The sequence below is a fragment of the Penicillium psychrosexuale genome (genome assembly GCF_028828465.1).
Source record: "Penicillium psychrosexuale strain IBT 29551 chromosome Unknown utg000005l, whole genome shotgun sequence".
In the NCBI taxonomy this organism is placed as follows: domain Eukaryota; kingdom Fungi; phylum Ascomycota; class Eurotiomycetes; order Eurotiales; family Aspergillaceae; genus Penicillium; species Penicillium psychrosexuale.
This window is the reverse complement of record NW_026643190.1, coordinates 695,720-718,347: the sequence shown is the minus strand read 5'-3', so window position 1 is coordinate 718,347 and position 22,628 is coordinate 695,720. Positions and strand designations below refer to the sequence as shown.

General features: G+C 50.1%; 13 protein-coding genes across 13 annotated transcripts; 3 read left to right on the top strand and 10 right to left on the bottom strand.

Moving 5' to 3' along the window:
* Window positions 1-69: 69 nt before the first annotated feature.
* On the bottom strand, window positions 70-818 carry N7518_009221 (ribonuclease H2 subunit C; the record flags this gene model as incomplete). Its single annotated transcript, XM_057190148.1, has 4 exons — window positions 70-123; window positions 192-409; window positions 499-573; window positions 743-818. 4 exons carry the CDS (start codon window positions 816-818, stop codon window positions 70-72), a joined length of 423 nt encoding a protein of 140 aa, XP_057037804.1.
* A 430-nt stretch (window positions 819-1,248) lies between these two features.
* On the bottom strand, window positions 1,249-2,210 carry rex4 (putative 3'-5' exonuclease; the record flags this gene model as incomplete). Its single annotated transcript, XM_057190147.1, has 2 exons — window positions 1,249-1,852; window positions 1,930-2,210. 2 exons carry the CDS (start codon window positions 2,208-2,210, stop codon window positions 1,249-1,251), a joined length of 885 nt encoding a protein of 294 aa, XP_057037803.1.
* A 300-nt stretch (window positions 2,211-2,510) lies between these two features.
* On the bottom strand, window positions 2,511-3,934 carry N7518_009219 (ribosome biogenesis protein NOP53; the record flags this gene model as incomplete). Its single annotated transcript, XM_057190146.1, has 3 exons — window positions 2,511-2,727; window positions 2,781-3,725; window positions 3,801-3,934. 3 exons carry the CDS (start codon window positions 3,932-3,934, stop codon window positions 2,511-2,513), a joined length of 1,296 nt encoding a protein of 431 aa, XP_057037802.1.
* A 246-nt stretch (window positions 3,935-4,180) lies between these two features.
* cef1 (putative cell division control protein (Cdc5)) lies at window positions 4,181-6,788 on the top strand (the record flags this gene model as incomplete). The annotated part of the gene is made up of 5 exons (XM_057190145.1): window positions 4,181-4,266; window positions 4,322-4,355; window positions 4,427-4,767; window positions 4,818-5,481; window positions 5,502-6,788. The coding sequence occupies exons 1-5, from the start codon at window positions 4,241-4,243 to the stop codon at window positions 6,786-6,788; spliced, it is 2,352 nt and encodes a 783-aa protein (XP_057037801.1). The 5' UTR covers window positions 4,181-4,240.
* Window positions 6,789-7,029: 241 nt separating this feature from the next.
* On the bottom strand, window positions 7,030-7,884 carry N7518_009217 (uncharacterized protein; the record flags this gene model as incomplete). Its single annotated transcript, XM_057190144.1, has 2 exons — window positions 7,030-7,050; window positions 7,120-7,884. 2 exons carry the CDS (start codon window positions 7,882-7,884, stop codon window positions 7,030-7,032), a joined length of 786 nt encoding a protein of 261 aa, XP_057037800.1.
* A 307-nt stretch (window positions 7,885-8,191) lies between these two features.
* Window positions 8,192-9,821, bottom strand: N7518_009216 (dolichyl-diphosphooligosaccharide--protein glycotransferase subunit OST1; the record flags this gene model as incomplete). The annotated part of the gene is made up of 3 exons (XM_057190143.1): window positions 8,192-8,317; window positions 8,376-9,417; window positions 9,481-9,821. 3 exons carry the CDS (start codon window positions 9,819-9,821, stop codon window positions 8,192-8,194), a joined length of 1,509 nt encoding a protein of 502 aa, XP_057037799.1.
* Window positions 9,822-10,118: 297 nt separating this feature from the next.
* On the top strand, window positions 10,119-12,884 carry N7518_009215 (pseudouridine-5'-phosphate glycosidase/carbohydrate kinase family protein; the record flags this gene model as incomplete). Its single annotated transcript, XM_057190142.1, has 7 exons — window positions 10,119-10,311; window positions 10,398-10,606; window positions 10,657-10,756; window positions 10,810-10,851; window positions 10,908-11,138; window positions 11,191-11,491; window positions 11,564-12,884. 7 exons carry the CDS (start codon window positions 10,119-10,121, stop codon window positions 12,882-12,884), a joined length of 2,397 nt encoding a protein of 798 aa, XP_057037798.1.
* Window positions 12,885-13,111: 227 nt separating this feature from the next.
* N7518_009214 (cupin domain-containing protein) lies at window positions 13,112-13,648 on the bottom strand (the record flags this gene model as incomplete). Its single annotated transcript, XM_057190141.1, has 2 exons — window positions 13,112-13,285; window positions 13,355-13,648. 2 exons carry the CDS (start codon window positions 13,646-13,648, stop codon window positions 13,112-13,114), a joined length of 468 nt encoding a protein of 155 aa, XP_057037797.1.
* A 322-nt stretch (window positions 13,649-13,970) lies between these two features.
* Window positions 13,971-14,150, top strand: N7518_009213 (uncharacterized protein; the record flags this gene model as incomplete). Its single annotated transcript, XM_057190140.1, has 1 exon — window positions 13,971-14,150. One exon carries the CDS (start codon window positions 13,971-13,973, stop codon window positions 14,148-14,150), a length of 180 nt encoding a protein of 59 aa, XP_057037796.1.
* An 86-nt stretch (window positions 14,151-14,236) lies between these two features.
* Window positions 14,237-15,818, bottom strand: N7518_009212 (dienelactone hydrolase; the record flags this gene model as incomplete). Its single annotated transcript, XM_057190139.1, has 3 exons — window positions 14,237-14,577; window positions 14,647-15,333; window positions 15,443-15,818. 3 exons carry the CDS (start codon window positions 15,816-15,818, stop codon window positions 14,237-14,239), a joined length of 1,404 nt encoding a protein of 467 aa, XP_057037795.1.
* Window positions 15,819-16,202: 384 nt separating this feature from the next.
* Window positions 16,203-17,005, bottom strand: fmn1 (riboflavin kinase; the record flags this gene model as incomplete). The annotated part of the gene is made up of 3 exons (XM_057190138.1): window positions 16,203-16,505; window positions 16,582-16,791; window positions 16,892-17,005. 3 exons carry the CDS (start codon window positions 17,003-17,005, stop codon window positions 16,203-16,205), a joined length of 627 nt encoding a protein of 208 aa, XP_057037794.1.
* Window positions 17,006-18,323: 1,318 nt separating this feature from the next.
* N7518_009210 (uncharacterized protein) lies at window positions 18,324-18,907 on the bottom strand (the record flags this gene model as incomplete). The annotated part of the gene is made up of 2 exons (XM_057190137.1): window positions 18,324-18,701; window positions 18,782-18,907. The coding sequence occupies 2 exons, from the start codon at window positions 18,905-18,907 to the stop codon at window positions 18,324-18,326; spliced, it is 504 nt and encodes a 167-aa protein (XP_057037793.1).
* Window positions 18,908-20,109: 1,202 nt separating this feature from the next.
* Window positions 20,110-22,345, bottom strand: N7518_009209 (Zn(II)2Cys6 transcription factor domain-containing protein; the record flags this gene model as incomplete). The annotated part of the gene is made up of 3 exons (XM_057190136.1): window positions 20,110-20,127; window positions 20,194-22,058; window positions 22,120-22,345. 3 exons carry the CDS (start codon window positions 22,343-22,345, stop codon window positions 20,110-20,112), a joined length of 2,109 nt encoding a protein of 702 aa, XP_057037792.1.
* Between the last annotated feature and the right edge of the window lie 283 nt (window positions 22,346-22,628).

Sequence of the window (22,628 nt, the reverse complement as noted above, 5' to 3'; positions counted from 1 at the left end):
CAGATGCACTGGTCTACAGCCTGAATCTAGAGAAATCCCCCATTGACTCCATTCTAACCCAACAAGCCCTCAGGCAGTAGCAGACTCCTTTCCAGTCTTCCCTGATGTTGGGGTTGTATGCATCTAAGACAATCAGAAAGAACCAGGGCAAAAGAATAACCCGAATAGATCATAATAGATGGGGAACATACCGCGTCCGCAAATTGCAGCCACTCCTCCACTCCCTTGACAAAAGTGTCATCTGCCGCAGGAAGAGCCTCATGCCCCCATACTACAAACTCATCAAAGGTCCTCTGAATCTCCATAACCTTCACTGGTTCCTCGGGTTCAGCCTCTGCATCCTCAGCGCCATCACTGTCTGCCGGTTGAGCTGCAGGTAACACACGGTCTGTGTGTGTTGCGACTACACCTATATTTTCAATGGTATATAATCAGCCAATTATGATTCAATTACCGTTTTGGTATTTCCAGGACTCTCATTCGGATGTTCTCTCATACCTTGATAGCCATCAGGGAGGGCGATGCGCCGACCTCGAAGTTTGCGTCCGCGGAAATACGTCGTTTGTGTATTATCTGGATAAGAAGAAGTGTTAGTTTTGGTTTGTACATTAGTCTAGCTGGATTTTGTCCTGCTAGAGCTGTCTGTCTTGCATGCCTTTTTCGTCTTGCACTGTCCAATACCGATCCAGTGAATCAACTGGCCCATCGTGGTGAATCCGGCATGGAATGATATTTGGCACACATTGTAGAGCCGAGTCATTCTTCTCGGATTGTGAGCTCGCTTTTGCGCAAGGCTGGATGGCGTACATGTCGGGCATTGTCTTGGTTGCTCTTCGTAGAGGACGATTCTGAGTGACGAGGCAGTAACGGTATAAACCAGGATATTTTCTGGGCCTAATTGTTTTCCAATTTGTTCCTATGTTGTTCAAGTCTGGATTAGAGAGGTATTGCCTGGGTTCCGCGGTCTGGGTGGTTGCGCTGATTCTTGCAAAAGATTGGACGTGAGGCGCGACGCGTTCTCCCCGTTCTCCGCGTTAAGTGGAAATTCGAGGATCGACGACTACAAATTTATCTATTGATTATACGTATATTGTAGAAGTTTTAATGCATTTAAATTCGTAGTCGTACAAGTAAAAAATACAGCTAATTCTCGTGGAAATGCAAAACAATTCAATTGGCAATGATCGGGGTATACATGTACAGAGTGTCTAAGCATGTCTCGAGAGCTATATCGAATATTTAACCACATCAACGCTTGCGTGTGGTCTTCTTCTTCTTCTTCTTTTTCTGGCCCTCACCCTTCTCCCTGTTGTCGGCAATCATCCGAGCAGGCCATTTCTTCAAGTGTTCCCGCTCAAACGCATCCTTCTCCCGACGATACAAAGCCATCGTGGCCCGAGCATCTTCCACACTAGAATGCGCTCCGTCCTGGATCTTGATTCCCAAGAACTCCTCAGCCAAAATCTTCAAACGTGGTGATCCACCACCTGCGATCCTCCGATATGGCGGGTGCTTGCTCGTGTCTCGGATGTCGCGCTTGGGATGGCTGAGAAGGAGAACGTCCAAATCATTGCTGACAGCATGACCGACGAGAATGCGGTCCTTCAAGATATCTGCGATTTCTTTCTGAACGTGCTCAAGGGTTCGTGCCTCCACCATGTGCTTCGGGGCAATCCCGCTCACATGAGTGCGCCAATCTGTGACCATCTCCTTCGGCCGCACGTACGAATCGTATATTTGGTCGCCGTTGAAGTTCACGACACTGACGCGGGCAAGTGCAGAGTCGCTGTCGGGGTTTGGTCCGACGCCCACCATTTCGCAATCCATCGCGACGTATTTCCCTAGTTCGGCACTGGAGCTAGATAGTTAGTATTGATATCGAAGGATAGGCCAAATAGTATGGCTGTCCGTCTGTGCCCTGGCACTTACCTTGGTGAACGGCCTTCATTCTCCTTGTGACGCGAACTCGTCTCGATCTTTGGAGCGGACGCATCGGCTGAATCGCCGGTCTCTTTCTTATCGGACATTCTCTTGCGCTTGAGAGTTGGTTTGGCGTCTCGGTTATATGGCTTTTGCTTCTCGGTCAACTTTCGTTTCTTCACAATGCCATTTCCAGAGTCGAGCTCGGAGGGCTTGCGCTTGACAGTAGGATCCTTCTTTAATGTCGCCTGCAGCTTCTTCCAATTACTGGAAAGCGCCGTCTTGTCCATTCTGTGTTCTGTTGGTGAGAGAAGATGGGAAAGATAAAAAAAGCCGATAAGCAAGTAAATTTTCGGGACCCACTTTTTATTTTGCGGATAGTTGACCAGGCGACTTTTATACAGCGCCATTTGGACTATATATATTATCTTTACGGTTTTTGATTGAGTTTAGTGTTTAGTCTTTACTTAATTTAGCTGTAAGTGCTTGAAATATATTGAAATGAAACCCGATCCTAACATCTAACCTTAGGACCACATTATATGTCCAGATAAACAAAATGCACGCGCTTTTAGAGGGAATATGCAGAATCATTCGTACCCAGTCTTGAAATCCTTCGCAGTCCACTTCTCCGTGATCTGTCTTCTGGCCTTGCGTGCCTGGGTGATTGGTGTGCGAGACTCGAGCTTACCTTGAACGATCAAGGTTCGGAATCTGTCATCCAAGAGATTGCCTTCCGGCTTCAAGAGTCGCAGAGAATCCTGCAGCTCGTCAGGAAGCACCAGCTCCAACGGCTGCGCGGGTACACTAGAAGAACTTGTTAGTCGTAACATGGACATAGGAAATGAACACAAACGTACGCTCTCTTGCCACCGAAGGTCTTCTTGCGAAGCGCAGTCTCATCACCAGCTTCATCATCATCCGCATCCGATTGATTCTCGCGCTCAAGCTCCCGTTCTTTGATTTGCTCGGCGATCTTGAGAATATGCTGGGCCTGTTCATCTCTCTTTACTCTCGCTGCCTCCCATTTCGCTTTCCCCTCTGCTAGCTTGCGTCGGATGGCCTTGTTGCGCTGTGTCTTGGACTTTCGTTCGGGGCGCTTCTTGTTCAGCCACTCGGACTTCTCGTACTCGCTTTCGAAGCCCTCCCAGGCACTTTCATCATCCGACTTCACCTCGCCGTTGTCGTTCTGGGCCTCCTCAATCAAACGCTGCTTCTCAGCTTCCTTGGCCTCTTCCGCCAACCGCAGCTTCTCGGCCTCAACCGCCGCCGCACCATGTGTCTCCAATAGTTTATCCCACTCTTCGAACACAGGGTTGTAACTGGTTCCGCCGTGCGGCACTTTAACAGAGGGGATAGGCTTTCCATTGGCAGCAAGCGAGATGGGGGCGTGTTTTAATGTGCTTGGCTCAACCTTGGGCTTAGGCTTCTGCAGGAAATCAAAGCGAGGGTCGTCGTACTTGAGCGTGGGTTCGGCATCTTCCGCCCACGGATCGTAGAACTCATTTTCGGTCTTCTTGGCCAGAGGGTTTCCCTCCTTCGCTACTTGCTTTAGGCGGAGATATTCTTTCTTGCTAACCCAGTCGCTCTTGGGCTTCTTTGTCTTCGGTTCAATGACTCCGTCGGTGACGTTCGGGTTTACACGCTTCCGGCCGTCCAGGGCGGGGATCATTGACCGCTGGGCAAGGATCTCGTCTGACTTGAGGGGCTTCTTTTGCTTTTTGGCGATAGCCTTGCGCACGTCTTCATTACCAACAGTATCGAGAACGAAGAGCTGATCGGAAGGCTTTTCCGAGATGAGGCCACTAGCAGGAAAAGATAGTTAGAATCTTAATCCACAAGTACAAGTGCCAAAAAAAAGAGACAATAATGAGCCATACCCTGTGATCTCGGCATCCTTCAGATCGCGCAAACCCTCCTGCACCGCGGTGATATCGACATTCTTGCGCCACGCCTTCTTGCCCTTACGGGAGGTTTGTTTGAATTGCTTCGGGGCATCCACGGAGGTCGACATTGTGGAAAACAACAGAGACAGACAGTCAACGTTGATAGTATGAAAATATTGGCTTATCTTTTTTTCCGGTCCAAAAAATTTCTGGATCTGCTTATCTCAGCACGCGCGGGGGCGGTGATCGCGGCTACCACGTTTACCGCGCTTGAATGAGAACTCGCTTTTCTTCCGCTTCAAGCTGCCATCATTTACGGCGCGTGAACTCCCCAGTGCCAGTGGTTGTCATTTTCCATCTTTTCTGGTGGCACGCTTGATCTTTTACTATCGCTTTTCGAAAGTTTGACACTGCGCTTAGCGCGATCACACGCCATGCCTGTCGTCAAAGGAGGTGTCTGGTAAGTGCCACCGTTGGAACTCGCCCTCGAGTTCTCGTCGCTAATATACTCTTAGGACCAATATCGAGGATGAAGTGCTTCGGGCAGCTGTACGTGTTTTATAACTCACTAGGAACCTCCCTAGCCTACGTTTTATGGGCAAGAACTAACTCGATCGCAGGTATCCAAATATGGTCTCAACCAGTGGGCTCGAGTCTCCTCCCTGCTCGCACGGAAAACCCCAAAACAATGCAAGGCGCGCTGGATTGAATGGTTGGACCCGGGTATTCGCAAGGTCGAGTGGTCGCGGGAAGAGGATGAGAAACTGCTCCACCTTGCGAAGCTGATGCCCACGCAATGGCGCACCATTGCTCCCATCGTCGGGCGCACTGCCACACAATGTCTTGAACGCTACCAAAAGCTGTTGGATGAAGCTGAATCTCGCGAGAATGACGAGCTCGGTCTCGGAGGACCTGGCGAGGAGAGCGCTGCCCCCAGTGCGGACGATGTCCGTCGCCTGCGGTACATTGGTCTTCCTAAAGCTCTGTGTTCGTGTTGCTGATACCTTTTAGACCCGGTGAACTCGATCCTGACCCAGAGTCCAAGCCTGCCCGTCCCGATACTATCGATCTGGATGAAGATGAGAAAGAAATGCTGAGCGAAGCGCGTGCTCGTCTCGCTAACACACAGGGTAAAAAGGCCAAGCGAAAGGCCCGAGAGCGTCAATTAGAAGAGTCGCGTCGACTGGCCGTTCTCCAAAAGCGTCGCGAACTCAAGCATGCCGGTATTAACGTCAAGGTTGTCACGCGGAAGCCCGGTCAGATGGATTACAATGCAGACATTCCATTCGAAAAGCCAGCTGCTCCTGGATTCTACGATACACTCGAGGAGAAAGACCAGAATGAACGCCAACGAGAAGCGTTCGATCCTCGGAAGCAGCAACTCGCAAATAAAAGAAAGGGAGACCAGGACGACGATGCGGAACGGAAGAAGCGCAAGAACGATAAAAGCGGCACTATGGCTGCCTCTGCTGCAGCTGCACGAGCTGGCCAAATGCAGAAGATTCGCGAGGCCGAACAGAGCAGCAAGCGACGGGGTTTGAACTTGCCGGCACCGCAGGTCAGCGAAAGCGAAATGCAAGATATCATCAAGATGGGAATGGCTGGGGATAAAGCTAGTCAAATGACCGCCGATGAAACAGGCACTCGGGGGCTTATTGGAAATTACTCGACTATTGTTGGAGGAACTCCTATCAGAACCCCCGAGCTGCGCCGGAGGAAGATCGCATCGCTAACGAAATCAAGAACATTCGAGCTTTGACTGAAACTCAGTCTTCCCTCCTGGGAGGGGATAACACACCTCTCCATGAGGGCAGTTCATCAACTGGATTTGATGGGATTGCTCCTCGGCGGCAAGCGATCGTCACTCCTAACCCCATGGCCACGCCATTCCGCCAGGCGAATGGCATGGGTGCGACACCTATGCCCGGTGGTATTGGGGCCGGTGCCACGCCATTGCGCACCCCGCGTGACCATTTAGCTCTGAACCGGGAAGGACAGGGTGTCCAGCTCATTGGCAGCACACCCCGAGACATTAAAATGTACGAGAATCTCACTCGCCAACAGGTGCGCAGCAAGCTGGCCTCGCTCCCGAAACCCAAACAAGCCGAGTGGGAATTGGAGGTTCCATCCGAATCTGCTGAGCCCACCACATCTATGGAGATTAGCGAAGAGGATGCGGCCGAGCGTGATCAGCGTAACAAAGAGGCACGGGAGAAGGCCGCCAAGGCTGAATTCAAGCGTCAATCACAAGTTTACCAGCGAGGCCTTCCTCGTCCCGCCGTTCTCGATATTAACGCTTTGCTGCAACGTGCCTCCCAGGTCACCGGCACCATCGAAGGCCTGATTGCCAACGAAGCCGCCATTCTAATTGCACATGACTCTCGCAAATTCCCCGTCCCCGACGCGCAGATTCAAGGCCAAGCACCAAAGTTAAGCCAATTGGACGACCGGTTCTTGGACGCAGCACGAGCTTCTATTGCCGCTGAGATTGCTTCCACCGAAGGACAGCTGTCGGAATGGCAAGAGAAATTCGACGATGGCTGGTCGTCAGCTCGCGCCAAGTCTCTGCCTGGTCTTGAGAATTACGAGGATGACGAGCAGGATCCCTTCCAAGAAGAACAACGCATGATCGCGGCCTTCGACACTGTTCAAACTTCCCTCTTTGATACTGCCGAGCGCGGAAACAAGCTCGAGAAGAAGCTGTCTTTGCACTACGGCGGATACCAGAAACGGGCTAAGACGCTGCGGTCGAAGATCTTGGAGGCTGGTGCTGCTTTGCCCGCCGCTATAAATGAGCTGGACGCTTTCCGTACACTCCAGATATCTGAGGAGTCGGCTGTGGTCCGGCGACTTGAGAGACTCCGGGAAGCGGTGTCATTTGTTATGCGGCGTGAGCGAGAGGCTCAGGATTTGTACAAGAGCCGAAAAGATGAGCTTGATGAACTTCTTGCCGGGACGGGTACGGTCAATGGATGGCACTAGGTAGTTTGCTTCTTTTTTTTCTGCGTCATGACTACAATATCTTGCTCTTCTGTACAATTACTACCTCAGTCTAATTTGACGAACCGTACGCGGTCATTTTCTGGAAGATGTCACCGACGTATCCAAGTTATAGTATGCCATGAACAGTTTGATAAAGATTTAGTATTGATTTATCTGCTTCCTTAGTTGATAGTGTCCGAATATTTGAAGGCTGGGGCCTCTCTGGTCTCGCTTCCGTGAATCAATGCCATGCTTCATAGATCTTTATATGAAGCCACAAAAAAAGATTCATTAGTAAAGCACCAACCCCAGCATTACTATTCGAACTTACCGATGTCACGCCAGGCTTTGGAGCATCCGCTTGATTCTCGTAAACTCCAGCGAACCGCTTATCGTACTTGGAAAGAGCATCCTTTTCCGCCACCGAAAGATCAGGGTGAGAATTGCCAAATTCCAAGGGAGGTAGGGTCTCCAGGATGCGAATGTAAAGCGCCGTCGAACCATCCCCAACAACCGTCGGATCATCCGCATTAACCCTCTGTCTGAGGCACGCGTTGACCTTGTGGGCATTGACCTCGTAGAACTCACGAGGCGTGCCCCGGTTCGCATAAACGTGGAAGTAAAAGGGAACATCGTGGAACTTCTCACATAGCTCAATGATGTTCGTTTTGTCAGTTGTCCAGCCATCCCAGCCGTATATGACGAAGATGCACTCAGTCTTGCATGTGCGGGCTTCTTCGAGAGCCATTCCCAGATACTTGCTGACTCGGCTGTTGGATCGGATCCGGCTGTGGGCGGGCTGGATGATGGTCTGCATCTTGTGAGGACGGACGCCCAGGAAACCGAACTGCTTACGGTGCTCGGCGAGGGTGATTACAAGCAGTGAGCGCAGGTATTCGTGCATTTGGGTGCTGTTCATTTCTGCGTTCGGATAGTTGTGATCTTTCAGGTTTGAGGCTCGGGCGATAAACACCACCACTGGACCGAGGGGGTTGGGGGAATCATGCATAGCTGTCAAGGATGGGGGTTCCGAGGTGGTGTTGTTACCGACAGGAGGTGGACGAGGTTTGTCCGGCGATTGCTTGAAATGAAGCATAGCTGAAGACGATGATATGCGCAGAGAGTGAGTGAAGAGGAACGAGGAATGATGGAATGAAAGAGTAGAAAAGGAAATACCCCAATGGAGATATGAAGGTTTGTTTACGTGTACGGTCTGGTGGTGTCTACCCAAATAGGAAGGCACGTCCAGAGGAAAGAGCGACCCAGACTGGAAAATTACATGGACCTGGAAGGAAGATGAATAGGAAGCACACATTGTAAACATACAAGTCGGTGAGATCCCTCTTGGACACAACTATAGAAAAGTGACAAAATGATATTGATATAAACCCATTTCACGCAGCTCATCGCTTCTTGATGCTGATATCGATCTTTCCAATGCCCCAGGCAGCGACAAAGACTGTAAGCAAACCCGCAAAGATGGTGAGAGGCTTGCGCAGGGCGTCGACCATGGAGTGATCGTACGTAACCTAATGGCGAATTAGCATAATTGCGAGATGAACAAGTTACAATACGATTAGTACATACCACGAACTTGGAGTCGCGCGCTTCGTCAGTCAGACTGTCAACCTCCAGGGTCAAGGTGGTCCGGCCCAGAGTATCCATGTAGGTCTTGAGAGTGTTCAAGTGAACGTAAATGTGCTTGGCACCAGGAAGACCATTACTGTTAGTCCCCTCAAGGAGCTCAAAACGAACATTGTGAGCACCCTCAGGGAGCACAACGCGCACAATCACACGCTCATACTGGATGCCCTCAGCCATCTTAGGCCCCTCAATGAACGGGACCTTGAGGACATAGGAGTCGGAGTCGACACCCGCGGCACGGCGCAGGAACGAAGCAAGGTCATTGTTCCACCCAATACGGAAGCTGTAGTTCCAGCCTCCGAAGATCGGATAGCGGGGCTTCAGCTCCAAGTTACCGGCGCTCTTACCAACACTCGGACGGTAGCGGCTGGTCGAGACATTGCCGATATCATCAATGAAGTAAGGATCGACAGAACCAGGTAGAAGCGGATATGTTAGCTCGCGAAGCGCCGAAGTAGGCGCTTTCTGGTAGGAGGTGAAGGTCCACTCGACACGCGAGAACTGGTTGGTCAGCTCCGAGCCGTTGTTGCGCAGCCAGTACCGTTCCTCGGTTGCGAGGTTGCCGCCCCAGTGCGAGACTTCCAAGTCACGCTCTAAAAGGTTTACGGTGATGACAGGCTTAGTGAACTCATAGCGGACGGTAATTGGGTGCTCCGTGCCCGGGGCCACCTCGGCCGTGTCATACGGACCGTAGGTGTATGTGGTGCCCTTGCGCTCGGGGTCCGAGCCGGACTTGAGACCCTCCGTGGGTGTATAATCCGGCACATTGTTGCTGGGGAACTTCAACTTGGTTTTCTGTGTAACCGTCGTGTAGGCGGATGGCATGTAGGCGGAGAAGGAGTAGGTGAGGAATTGCTTGTCCGCCTGTCCAATGGTGGCAGGAAGTGGGCTGAGAGAGGAAAGCACCGAGTAGGAGATTCCAAGGGTAATCTGCGACTTCGGGGCCAGAGACTCGGGAAGGTGAACGACGAAATACTGGTTGCCGCTGTTTCAATTGTTAGTTTAATAGGCCCCTGACATGGCCATTGACCTCCCAATTGATACTCACTCAGATGGTACAGCTTTGGTATAGTCTACATCAAAGCGTCCTTTCTCGGGGGCTTTCTTATCCCTCACTTCGAAGCCTCCAACACGGTCAAACACTTCGGCAGGGAAGGGGATGTAGTAGTCGTTCTGGGGCTGCTTGTCGACATTCTCCACAACAACATTGATCGTTTCCCGTACATAACTCTTTTCCAGATTGGTATTGCGAACCAAATTTATGTTTTTGAAAACCTGCGGGGGCTTGAAGCCGGACGGAAGATCCAATCGACTAGGCGTGGTAAGGTTGGTTGCAGCGCACAGGCTGGGCGCGAGCAGCCCGAGCACCGTGGCGGTGAAAAACCTCATTCTGAGTACCTGGAGGACACAATTTCTCCGAGGTTCAAAGGGTTCAATAATCCAAGATGTGATTGTGTCTGGTCGGTGAACCTTGGAAAGCTTGCGAAGCTGATGATACGTGGTCCCCATTGTATACTAGGGTCGCCGAAGCGGCCACATCGCGCACTCCGGCTTATCGCTGATAAGGGCCTAGCTGATTGAAGCTTCTCCTCATCTCGCATCTTTACTTCTTGCATACTTGTTCTACTTGACTTGCAGGTTGAAATTGGCTGGAGGCACAGCTGAAACTTATTTTCATATATCATCATGTTGTCACACACGATGTTTGCCTCTCGAGCTGCTTTAAGGTCCGGCTGTTTGAGGGGAACCCAACTGTTATCAGCTCGTCGCTACCATGGCCTTGCCCAGAGCAGGTTCTTCAAGGTGTCAGACGAGGTGCGTGATGCAATTGCTACAGGTAAACCAGTCGTCGCTCTTGAGACGACAATCTATACACACGGTGAGTTTTTCTGTTCATTCCTGGGATTTCTGGGATTGAAGAGCTTCGCCCAAAAGCGGGGAAGCCAAGACTCTAATCAGCTGTAGGTTTCCCTTATCCTGATAACATTGCTCTCGCCGCATTGTTAGAGTCAGTCGTGAGAGCCAATGGCGGAGTGCCTGCAACTATAGGAATCCTTGGTGGCGTTGCCAAGGTTGGTCTGAGTACGGAAGAGCTTATCGAGCTGGCCTCGACAGCTCAAGAGAAGAGCGCTCTGAAAGTGTCTCGTAGGGATCTCGGATATATCTGTGGCCTAGTGAGTTAGCTGTTACAATGGCACAGAGAGCTGGAACTGATCTATATTAGGGCATGGTTGGTAAGCCAATGCACGGCGGTACTACAATCTCGGGCACTATGATCCTGTCAGAACTAGCTGGCATCAAGATCTTTGGTACCGGTGGACTAGGTAAGTCTAATGATCAAATTCAACCGAAAACGAAGCCATCTGACTTGCTCTAGGTGGTGTGCATCGCGGAGCAGAAAGCTCAATGGATATCTCTGGTAGGAGAACCGTGAAAGCAAAGCAAGGATCCTTAATTATTGACAAATGATTATAGCCGATCTTACTGAACTTGGACGTACCCCGGTAACGGTGATTAGCTCTGGGTGCAAGAGCTTCTTAGACATCCCTCGAACGCTCGAATACCTCGAGACCGAAGGTGTCTGCGTGGGTACATTCGCTGATGGCCGGGATGGTGCCGTTGATTTCCCAGCTTTCTTTACCCGAGAGAGCGGCATTCGCAGTCCCCGGGTCATTCAAAATGAAGCTGAAGCTGCTGCCATAGTTTGTAAGTTTACCCCATGTGTTGAAAGCTACAGCCTCGTTGACGGAATCTCCAGATGCGCAATCAAAGCTTCCAGTATCCTCCGGCATTCACTTTGCCAACCCCGTCCCCCTGGAGCACTCAATCCCCAAAGCCGAGATGGATAGTGTGATTGAAGAAGCTATCCGCCTTTCCCATGTAGAGGGTTACCACGGCAGTGACAACACGCCATTTGTGCTTGCTAAGATCAAGGAACTAAGCGGTGGAAAGAGCGTAGTCGCCAACCGGGCCTTGATTGAGTCTAATGTCAAGCGTGCAACCCTAGTAGCTGTGGAACTTGCCAAGCTTGAACAAGCTGACCTAGGAACAGGGTCTCGGTGAGTTTCGTTTCTAGGTACGAGGTACGAGATTCAAATCAATGCTAAGTTCTGAGATCTCCTTCCCTATAGACACATGCCATCAATCCCAGGTGTAGCTTTTCCAAGTCAAGTTGCCTCCCAAGTTGAAGATATCCCCGAACCAGCCACCGGGGCACCTATTACACCAACGCTAAAGGCAGATGTCGTGGTTGCCGGCTCGCTAGCCATCGACTTGTCCTGCGACTACACTCCATTCGGAGACGAACTCACACAGGTTGCACCAGTACCACATACCTCCAACCCAGCAATTATCGGACAAAGCCTAGGCGGCGTTGGCCACAACGTTGCCATTGCCGCCAGCTACGTCGGCAGCGATGTCATCTTCTGCAGCGTCGTCGCAGACGATCTCAGCGGCCGCGCTGCACTCTCAACCCTTGAAAAAGAAGGCCTCAGCACCGCAGGCATTCAAGTCCTCGCAGCGACAGCAAGCACCCGCACAGCCCAATACATCGCAATCAACGACACCAAAAAAGACCTCCTAATAGCCATGGCCGACATGGGCATCATCGAGCTCCCCGAATCCGGACTCGACTTCGACGGCTTCTGGGAACCTCTCCTCGAACGTACAAAGCCAAACTGGGTCGTCGTCGACGCCAACTGGCGGCCCTACGTGATGGCCAAATGGAGTGCTGTAGCACGCAAACACGGCGCCCGCGTAGCCTTCGAGCCCGTTTCAACAGCCAAATCCCGACGCCTATTCGGCACCGGCGCAAACAGCGCCGGCGCGACTATCGGTCCCAACCAGATCGTGCCAAATAATGCTATCAGTCTTGCGTGTCCGAACCGCCTCGAGCTGACGGCTATGTTCAATGCTGCGCGGGAAGCATCTCTTTTCGAGTCCGCGGAATGGTGGCATCTCATTAACTCCATGAATATGTCTCCGACGGGCTCGCGCCAGCAACTCATTGCGCTCACTTCGCTATCTCTCGTTGACGAGGGCATTCCGCAGCAGACTGTTCAGCTACTTCCTTTCATTCCTTGTATCGTTACTAAGCTCGGTGGTGCGGGTTCTCTCCTCACTCAGCTTCTGCCGCCTGGTGATCCCCGTCTTACTGATCCGGAGTCTGCGCCGTATATTCTTTCTCGTGCGTGGGGGCCGGACTTGCCTTTCGGTGGTGTTTACATGCGTCTGTTCTCGCCTGATACTATTCTAGATGCCAAGGACATTGTCAGTGTCAATGCAGCGGGTGATACGCTGCTAGGTGTCGTGGTGGCTGGCTTGGCTAAGGACCCTTCTGTGCGCGTGGAGGATGTCATTCCTATTGCTCAGGAGGCGAGCCGGAAAACATTGGCTAGCGCTGGGGGTGTGAGCAAGGAATTGGTTCAGCTGCGGGGCTTATTGGGGCTGTAATAGGTAGCTGTCAGTACTATGACGTTAATTGCCTGAATCGGAAGTCAACTCGAGGCACTAGCTTGCTCAGCGGTGCTTGGCCTAGATCTATAAAAAGAAATTAATCGTTTAGACAGACATCGTTTAACAAAGACCCTTTGAATTAACCGATTGCAGGATGTAAAAAAGTGATGTGCTGTTAAATGACGTATAAAGTCATTGCCATGTTCTCATTAAGTACACATTAGTTAGTCGTGGACCTCGCCTTCAGTGGCCGAGCGAGGCTCCCATCCCATTTTAGCCATCTCAAACGACTCGAATAAGAAGGCCGGCGCCACCGTACACCCCACGAGTGTCCAATCACCTAGACTCCTCGCATGCTGCCACTCTCCACGCTCAACGATAGCCTGTGGCCGTTCGCCCTATATCATAGGAATTAGGCATTGCCAAGTGGAGAAACACACGACCATATACATAGAGAAATAACTCACCTTTGCAAAATCAATCCCCAAAATCATGTCCCGGGTGGGTTTCCCATCATCCCAGGATAGTGATAGTTGCATAGGGGCGCCAGCGTAGTAATGCCATACCTCAGTGCCATCGAGAACACGGTGCCATTGCGAGAGGCCGCTTTCTCCCTCGAGAAGGTAATAAATACAGGTGCTGTGCGAGCGAGTGTTTGATGAATGGCGATCGCGGAAGGTCTCGACGTAGTACCCTTTTTCTGGATGTGGGGAGAGATTCAAGGTCTTGATGATCTCTTGTGCTGAAATATTTTTCGCCATGCTATTCAGAGAGTAGAGATGTGCTTGGGTTAAAAGAAAGGAGATTGTGAAGTCAAATATACATTTGTTTCCCTATCCCCTCGATTAGTCAGTTGTGGTATTGATAGGCGTCCCGCTGCATGCTTCTCTCCTTAGCAAATCACATCTCGGTGACGTGGTAATACGATGTAGATCTGAGTCAAGGTTAATAAGCAAAGCAATCTAGCTGAAATCTGCAGATAGATGCACCAGTTGGAGGCATCAGAATACTTTCACATCCTTCCAGTTGAACCATAGCCCGGAATTATTGCGAGCTTGACATTCCGTATGGGCAACATATATCATGGACATTAATGAAGTGACTCATAAGGTCAGCCCTACGTTCCTACCATACTATGCGAACTGTCTCGCCCGCGAAAGCTTCGAGGGGCTTATCTCTCGTCAGCGCGGCCACATGTCCGTTGAGGACAACGACACTTGGCTCCTCTCGAAGCGCATTTGGATACGAAAACTCCACTTTTGATAAGTAGATTGTCTTGATAGTCCCTATTAATCGTTATGCAGTCATTACACGACAGAGACACCTAATACTAAAACACTACCCAACACTCAATATCCTTCGCTAGCTTTTGACGACGGCACAAGTCCCGGATCCAACAGTCCAACCTGCACTAGCACACCAGCCTGGTCCCAATAAAGACTCTGGCGTGTAATCTGACCAGCACTGAAGGTTGCCACTACAACGACAATGACCTGGATATCTCGCCCCGTCGGCGAAACACCAGGTAGCAGCCATGGAATCTCAGCAGTATGCCGACAGGAGAACAACATCTCATCCACGATACGATCCACACCTACAGTGCGTGACAGCAGGCGGATTTGCTGATCAACCGGTCCAGCAGGAATATACGCATGAGCGAAGAAATCCCGCAGGCTTGCGATATCAGAGCCTGTAATATACATATCAGTAAATTCCCGAACCAGATCGTAGGAAATAAAAGAGGAGAAGAAAAACTCACCCCCAGCCTGAGTAGGAATACACTTTACAAAGACCTCACCAGCAGGACACCCCATCTCGCCATAATGGCCATGACCGGTCAACATCCCCACCGCCGGCTCAGCACCAGAATGCTGATGTTTTTTCCGCATCTCCATCTCCCCCAGCACACGGTCCCAGTATTCTTCCCAGACAGTCTCGATATCAATAACAGCCCATTGGCTCCCGACATTGAACGAGCGGCGCAGACACCCCAGCGCGCGACTCCACGCCAATTGCGAGCTGATCTCGTCATCTGTGTTGAGGTCCACATTTATCTCGCCTTCTTTCTCCTCGGCAACTTCCCGCTCCGCGAACCCGGCTTTGGACTCCGGGTACGTGTACACGTGGCATCGGTGCTTTTTCTTGTAGGTGACGTCGCCTTCGGAGGTGCTGAGCTCGATCCATGGCCACAGCGCGCAGGGCTGGACTCGTGGGCCTGGGATGTGGATTTGGATTGGGAGGTATGTTGACTTGGCGGCTGGGCCGAAGATTGCACCTGTGTCTGAGCAGCCTGGTGGCGAGCAGTTTTCTTTTTCCTTGTAGGTGAATTGGTCGGTTGAGGCGAGGGGGTAGTAGGCTATCAAGGCACATAGGTGTGGGAATGGGTTTGTGTTGCTGTATACTATGTGGTGTAAGGCTAGGAGGAGGTAGGCAGGTCGGTGATATGCTGGGGTTGGTTAGTTTAGTTTTGCTATATCTTGTAGGGCTGAGGTTTCTGCTTCGAATAACAAAGCTCATATGTAGAAATAGACAAGAAAGTATAATAGAAGACGTACCAACTATCGCATACCGCTCTCCATTCTCGAGCTCATCTTCCTTTTCGTGCACCGCATTCTTCAGCGCTTTCATATCTCTCTCTTCATTCCCGCTGCCGAGGAACGGGATATAGATCACATCGAATCCTTCCCCCTGAAAGAGGTGGACTACATGGGTATCGAACTGCACAGTGTCGGAGATCAGGATGAGGTGTCGGGAAGATGGCTCTTCATATCGCCAGCTGCGTGTGCCGGAGCTCGTGCTCACTGTCCGACGTATTCCGTGCGGGTGAGATGCTGCGGAATTGGGGCCCGTGGTGTCTGCGTCTAGGTCTGGTGGGTTACTGCTGGAGCTTTGGGCTCGGCGTCGAGTGAGGCGTTGGAATACGTTGACCATGGTCTGAATGTGATTGATTGGATGAGCTGTATTTATATTGGGAGTTTAGGAGGACATGAGTCCTTTTATGTATGGAAGTTTCTGCTTCGTTTCGGGAAGCTCGGGTTGGAGTTCTTGGTATTACATGTGTCAAGACGAGAAAATGGATGCCAATGCTTAGGGTTTCTTGGGTGACGTCGTTGATGTTGCATACCACGATAAGATATGGTAGGGCTGCACATCTTCATGCTTGGAAAAAGCATCTAATAGAATCTAGAAATGACATGTCAACAAAAAGATCCTTCTTCTATGTCTATACAGCGAAATGATCTGCGCTATAGGGAAAATAATCGCAATGGATACTCATCTCGCCAACCCCCAATGGCATGATATATCTGACCCCACTTAATCAAAGCTCACCAACCACCTACGATCCTCGCTGACTTTCTCGGATGTTTTACCGCTGTCAACAAGATAGCACTTGTAAGCGTCGCGCAGCAGACTCTCCCGCGCAACCTCACAATCCACCCGAATATCCTCCACCAACGCCTCCAGCGAGACATAATCAAACTCAGGCCGAATATAACCCAGAATCAGCAGGTTGAGTCGCGTTTTATAGAAATCCGGCAAGCGATGGAACTTAGTATGGCCCTCGTGCCCCGCAGCGGTGGGCGATGGTTCCGTGAGAGCGGGCATGATATGGATTTCCTAAAGTGGACAACCACGTTAGTCCGATACCCCAAAAATACGACCGCATTTCGCTAGTTTATTGTATGTCACATACCACAGATCGCACGGTATTTTTATAGAAAGGGTTATATCCGATACTCAACACAGCAGGCAAAACCACCGCAGTGGATGTGCTGCCCTCGGCTGTTTCATGTTTGTATGTTTTCGGGTCGAGCGCTACAACGCCAAAGTAGACGCCGCTTGTCAGCTCGGGGTGCTTCTCGGACAGGTCGTCGGCGGGGATGTTGGCAGTGGGAATTCCGAGCTGTAGTCATCCGGGAGAGCGAGTCAGCGGTAAGTTCATTGTGCGTGTTGCGCTGCGCGATTATAGCACCGAGGTTGAGTCCGCAGATTCATGGACGTACGTCTTTGCTCCCGCGGCCAAATCCCTTGATCACTGGCCCTGACAGTCGCACAGGATAAGGAGGTTCCGGGGTATCGGGGCCGGCTACCCGGTCGCGCAGCTTGTCGGAGCCCATCAGCGCTGGCGGTTGAGGTTGAGGTTGTGTGGATACGGGTCAGGCTTGGGATATGGTGAAGCGTGTATATTGGCGCAGACAAATCTGCTAATAAGTTTGTTTTGTTTGGCGTATACTGATTGTGTGATTTAGCAATGGTTTGGCGTGATGCTGGCGTTGAGTGTGTCTGAATGCGACCAGCCCTGGTGGGGGTTATCGCGATAAGGATGCATTGCGTACATAATTAAGGCGCCTGGGGTATCAGGCACAAAACCACATGTAATTTCGCAAAAAGCGGCAAGCAAGCACTAAAACGGAAAGGGAACGCCAAGAAGTGGCAGAGGAAATCAAGCACATAGGTAGATATATATTTCTACTACATTACAGACTAATTACACTTCAACCCATTGAGCAACACACTCTTCCACGCACTATGGCTCTCTCCGACATGCCATGCCTCACCAACCCTACTCACAGTCTTTCTATCCACTGCTTTGATCCCTCAGATCAACCTGCTCTCCCTCTCCATATCCCACCATCATGCCGTGTAACCCCCCCTCACCGCTTCCATTTCCCTTCAGCAGAGCAACCGCTTCGAATCCAAATCGAAGGTCCGTTGCTAGCTCTTCAGAAGCTTCTTCCAGGGGTTTCATGGCACGTCCCCCATAGCTTTCCTTTGCCTGGCGGTCCCAAGCTAGCGGAGCTAGCGTTTCGGGCTATCTACCACCGACATGTACGGCCGGATATCGCTGGGGACATGGTAGTGCGGGATGAATACAAAGGTTGGTTGGTAGAGGCCAGACCAAAAGAGTAACTTATTCTCATACATGATTCTTTCTTCAATAGCCTATGCTGACACCTTTGTACTATAGGATGATTGATTACTATGGAGTTACATTCGACCATCTTGTCCCAGCTGACGACACCAATCCAGAAGTCTTGCAGATTAATATCGTTGAAATTGAAGACGATGTAGGGGTATATGCAAACAAGCATAACCCTTTTGAGATCGACCCGAAGGAATATATTGGGAAGAAGGTGCTTGCTGTGCCGAGGTGCTGTCAGAACAGGAATGGAACGACAGATCGGGTAAGAGTTAATGATGCAGTAAATGCTAGGGTAGATGACGCGTTTTGTTGATCAAAAGAGGGGACGATATATAAGTAATATCAGCTGCATCACGATCAAGAAAAGTGACATCTGAAAAGGAGACATTGATGAAATAGCACAGGAAACACCTTCAGTCAGTCGAAATACATATTCCGCGTTTCTTCGTATCTCCCTAACTTATGATCTCTGCCCTATAATTGCAAAGAAGAAGTCAGCTATAAAATTATAATCAAACTAGGACTGATAAAATTACCAGCTTTTGTATGAAGCGATCCATATCTTCCCTTTCAAAGGTAAAATATCTGGGATGCTCTAAGTGCTCTGGATCATATATCTGGGAAAGTTCGAAGTCGATCCAGAGTACCCGATCAGAATCACCCTGGATCAGCATATTTCTGGGGTAAGGATCAAGGTGTACAATCCCAGCTTTATGAATCTCAGCTAGGAGCTGCTTGAGTTTCTGAGCTCTTTGCTCCGTGTAATTAGAGATATCGATCATATTCAGATCAGGAATATATTCGATTAGGACACCATTTGGCCGAGCCTTTCGGTCTAGACCCTCCGAATCTAGACCCTCTGGAAAAGTTTCGTCGTAGAATTTCTTAAGCTATGATTGCCAGCCCTTCGCCTCAGGGTCAATATTCTTAGATATTATAGGCACGCTAGTTATATGGATTCCTTACTTACCATCTTGAGCAGGCAGTCCTTGTCTTCCCAGCGGGCTCGACACAGAAACGAACGATCCGTCTGTTTAATCATCTCAACGAATTCCACATTGGCGATGTCGATATTAGGTGCGTCATAGAATTTCATATTGGTTAGATCAACATTGGGTGCATCATAAACCTTGGGTACAATGTCAACTTTAGGTAGAAAGATGTCTAAAAAAGAAGACATCTTGGTTTTGATCTTGAAGGTAAGTGGAATAGGGAGGGATAAACTAGGAGGGAGAAAATAGAAGGGTTACGATGCGGCATAACATGGCAGATGTGATCCCTTCCTAGTTGTCACGTGCCAGGTACATTCAATTCGAAATATCTAAGATGAAGGAAGCAAGTGCAGGAGCAGGAGATGGCCTGCTCATATAGCTGGCGCTTCTGCAAACGTTGCAAACAACTAACCTCTTCACTGAAAGATCAGATATCAAAGCTACCGCCTTAGTACCGTCTAGTAGTATCTACCCTCCGAATTTACACCGCTTTAGTATCAAACTCCCTATACAATGTTACCTGCCAGATCAATTCAGAGAAAAGAGTGCATTTTCAACCAAATACTAACTACAAGGAGAGAAGAGAAGAAAAAAACTATATGTGCGCTCTTCCTTCTGGTTTTGTATATGTCCTATGCAAAGGACGCTTCTCGCTGACGTTCGAGGATGCAGACACAGATAGTTAACTAGTTAAGGCAAGTGCGGATGACAAGTACATTCGGTTCCCGGTATTGATGTGTAGTCAGAACCCTAGGTCATTTTGATTGCTTATGGTGACATAGTTAGCACCCTGATCGGGTTGCTAATACTACTAGTAGTACCGTTCCGGAGTAGCAAGACAGTAGATACCTTACACTAGCAAAATTAAGTCACTTTTGTCAAATAACTACTTTATCATCTGCTTCATCGTCAACTTTAAATTTAGATCCATGGATGGTTCAGGACTCAACGAGGTCAGAAATGACCCCACTCAATATCATGGCATTATGCTCATATAGTAACTATCCCGTCCCAGCTTTTGTCCCATTGTCCCTTTTGAGCGCCGCAAATAAAACAAGAAAGCATATCGACAATCCTGGAATTGATTCCAGGAATCCAAGAAGCATAACTTATATACGAGAACATAGAACATGAGAAGACCCTGTCGGCCAGTGGTCCAAAAGAAATCAAGATCAAAGGGAATCATACAATCCCAAAATCAGGAAATATGTACTGAGTAGAACAGCAGAAGAAAAGAAGACAGGCCTGATGTCAGGCCTTGCCGAGGGTATGAAAACGTAATCTGAAACAAGAGCAGGAAACAAAATCAAATGCATGGCAAGAACTGGAAGATAGCGGATTAGCATGAGATCAACTTCAAAAGGTCGTGTGATATTAGTTAGAAACTCACATTCATCACAATGAGCATCGGGATATCGAACACATCGCGTTTCACTGTCCAGCAGTACGCGCATTCGACTTTTCCATCCTTGAGACCGAGCTGGTTCATGCCAGCCTCGCCAGCAATGCCACTCTTGCGGAGGTGGTTGTTCCACTTTGCATTATCATCAGATTGTGAAACGTCCATGTCCTCCTTGGTCTTATATTTGAGCAGCTTGCACCGAGTCATGACACTACCACGAGAATCGCCGAATGCCAGACGCGCAAAGTCTTCGTAGAACTCGACAACGCTGTCATCGTCGAGGAGTTCGGCCAAGAATACCGGTTGGGGGCGTCCAGTGTTGGCATACTCTAATGTGGAGCCGCGCGGTGTGAAACTCCCGCGTGACGTTGTCCCGGATTGGGGTACGCCCGAACCGGTGTTGACGTTGAGGTTTTTATCTTTTCCTAGAAGCACGTCTTTCTTCCATCCGGTTAGGATGCTGAATTCCTTGCCTACGGCGGCGATTTCGCCGGTGCGTCGGCAAACGATGGTTGGCGTTCCGCATGCATTGATGAAGTCCTCGTACTCCCAGAGAGTTCGCTGGAAGCATTTTTCCATGAAGATGAGATCATCGCGATTAAGGGTCTTAGTAGTTGCGATAAAAGAGGGTCGAATAGACGCAAGCGCTTTAGCAATTCGCACAGTCTTTTGCGGCGAAAAGCGACGCTGGATGAAAGCAGTGAGGTTGTGGAAGCCACTTGTGTAAGCATAGGGCTCCTTCACGCTTTCGTATATTGAGGAAGGATTGCGGTGGCGTCTTTTAGAACCAACATGCAGATTTGGATGCTTCAGTATTGATGCTGACGTCACCTGGCGTTGTCCATTCGGCACCAGGCTGTTGGACTTGGGAGCAGAAGCGATATTGTTAAATGTGCCGTCCTCGAATGCAGCCGTTGCAATGTTCGGGCTTGGGGCCGAGCCAGGACTAGTGAAGTTTGTTGGCGCACTTTCGATCGCAAATGCATGTGGTGCATTTTGTTTCATGTGTTCGGAAAGCATGGCATTTTGGCCATACACACCGCCGACATTCACATGTTGGCCCGAAGCCGGTGCGGTCGACCATTCGTTTAGGAGAGGATCGCCAAACATGAAAGGTTGATTCCCCGGGCTTTCTCCGAAACCGGGAGCTGGTGTGGAGAACTGGGCCGAGCCACTGCGGCCGATCGACCCTCGCTGTCCTGCAGAATCAGTAGGAGAGTCACCGGCCGCGCCGGTGGCCATGTGCCCAAGCATGCCGAATTCCAGAGCACCGTATCGATTTTCGAAGTTCATGCTCGATAAATCGAAGTTGAAGAGAGCTGGATCACTGGGATCAAAAAATGGCCCTGCAAAAGGATTTTGAGACTGACTTGTATCCCCAGAGAGAGCAGTACTTGGAGTAGCCTGCTGGTTCACAGTTGATGAAAGACTTGGATTTCGACCATTGGTGCTGCTCTTCATATTGAAAGTAGGTGAAACGGGTGATTGCGTGGTAAAAGGGCTTTGGCTCATGGAAGACTCTTGGTAGGGATTGTAGGATGCTGTCTGCGTCTGAGGCGTAGGGTAAAAGTTGTTGCTCGTGGTACTGGTTGTTTGGTTATTGTGTTGATGAGTGTGTTGTTGGCTAAGTTGCTGGTTGGAGTTGACAGCATTTGTGCCATTTCTAGATATAGGCATATTATTGCGGAGCGTGTTGTTGTAAAGATTGGTGCTGTTGCTGCTGGTGGTACTAACAGCTGGCATCAATGCCCCATCAGGAGCGTCATGGAGATACTTGGCCTTTTTGCGAACACCATCATGGCAAGCATCTTGAAGACCACGTTTGATGCAACGTTGACACGGTCGTTCGTCGCCTAAACCCGACATATATTAGTCAGATCGCTAACAAGGGCAGGGATCAGTCTATCATCATACCGCAAGTCAAATGAGCTCGTTGGCATGCAAAGCAAGCTCGCCGAGCCTTCTTTCGTCGCGGTCGGGAGGGATCCTTGGCATTCGCTGCTTTGCGATCCGCTTTGCTATCGCCATTAGTTTTGGGCTTTATGTCCATTTGCTCGTGTTCTGTGATATCGGCAGAGTCCCGATCTCCACTGTAGTCCCCTGCAGGACCCGGGGAGCCGTTCTTAGCTTCCATATTCATTTCGGCATGTACCCCGAGAACGGTGATCTATGGACGCGTCCACAAGAGTGAGGGAAATCGGTGTTTCAGATCCAGTAGGCCACCTTCCGTGCCTTCTTTTGTTGATCTAAAGAAACAGAGCGTGGTGGCGACAATACCAATGATACCATGAGCGCTTCGTTTCCGGCGGGCGAGCGGATCCACGTGCACAATATTCAGCCCAGCTTGTGAGAGGGAAAAGGAAACGATCGCAAAGTCCTAATCGTCCGTGTAGGTTCTTGAAATCCACCCAAATCACCTCTCG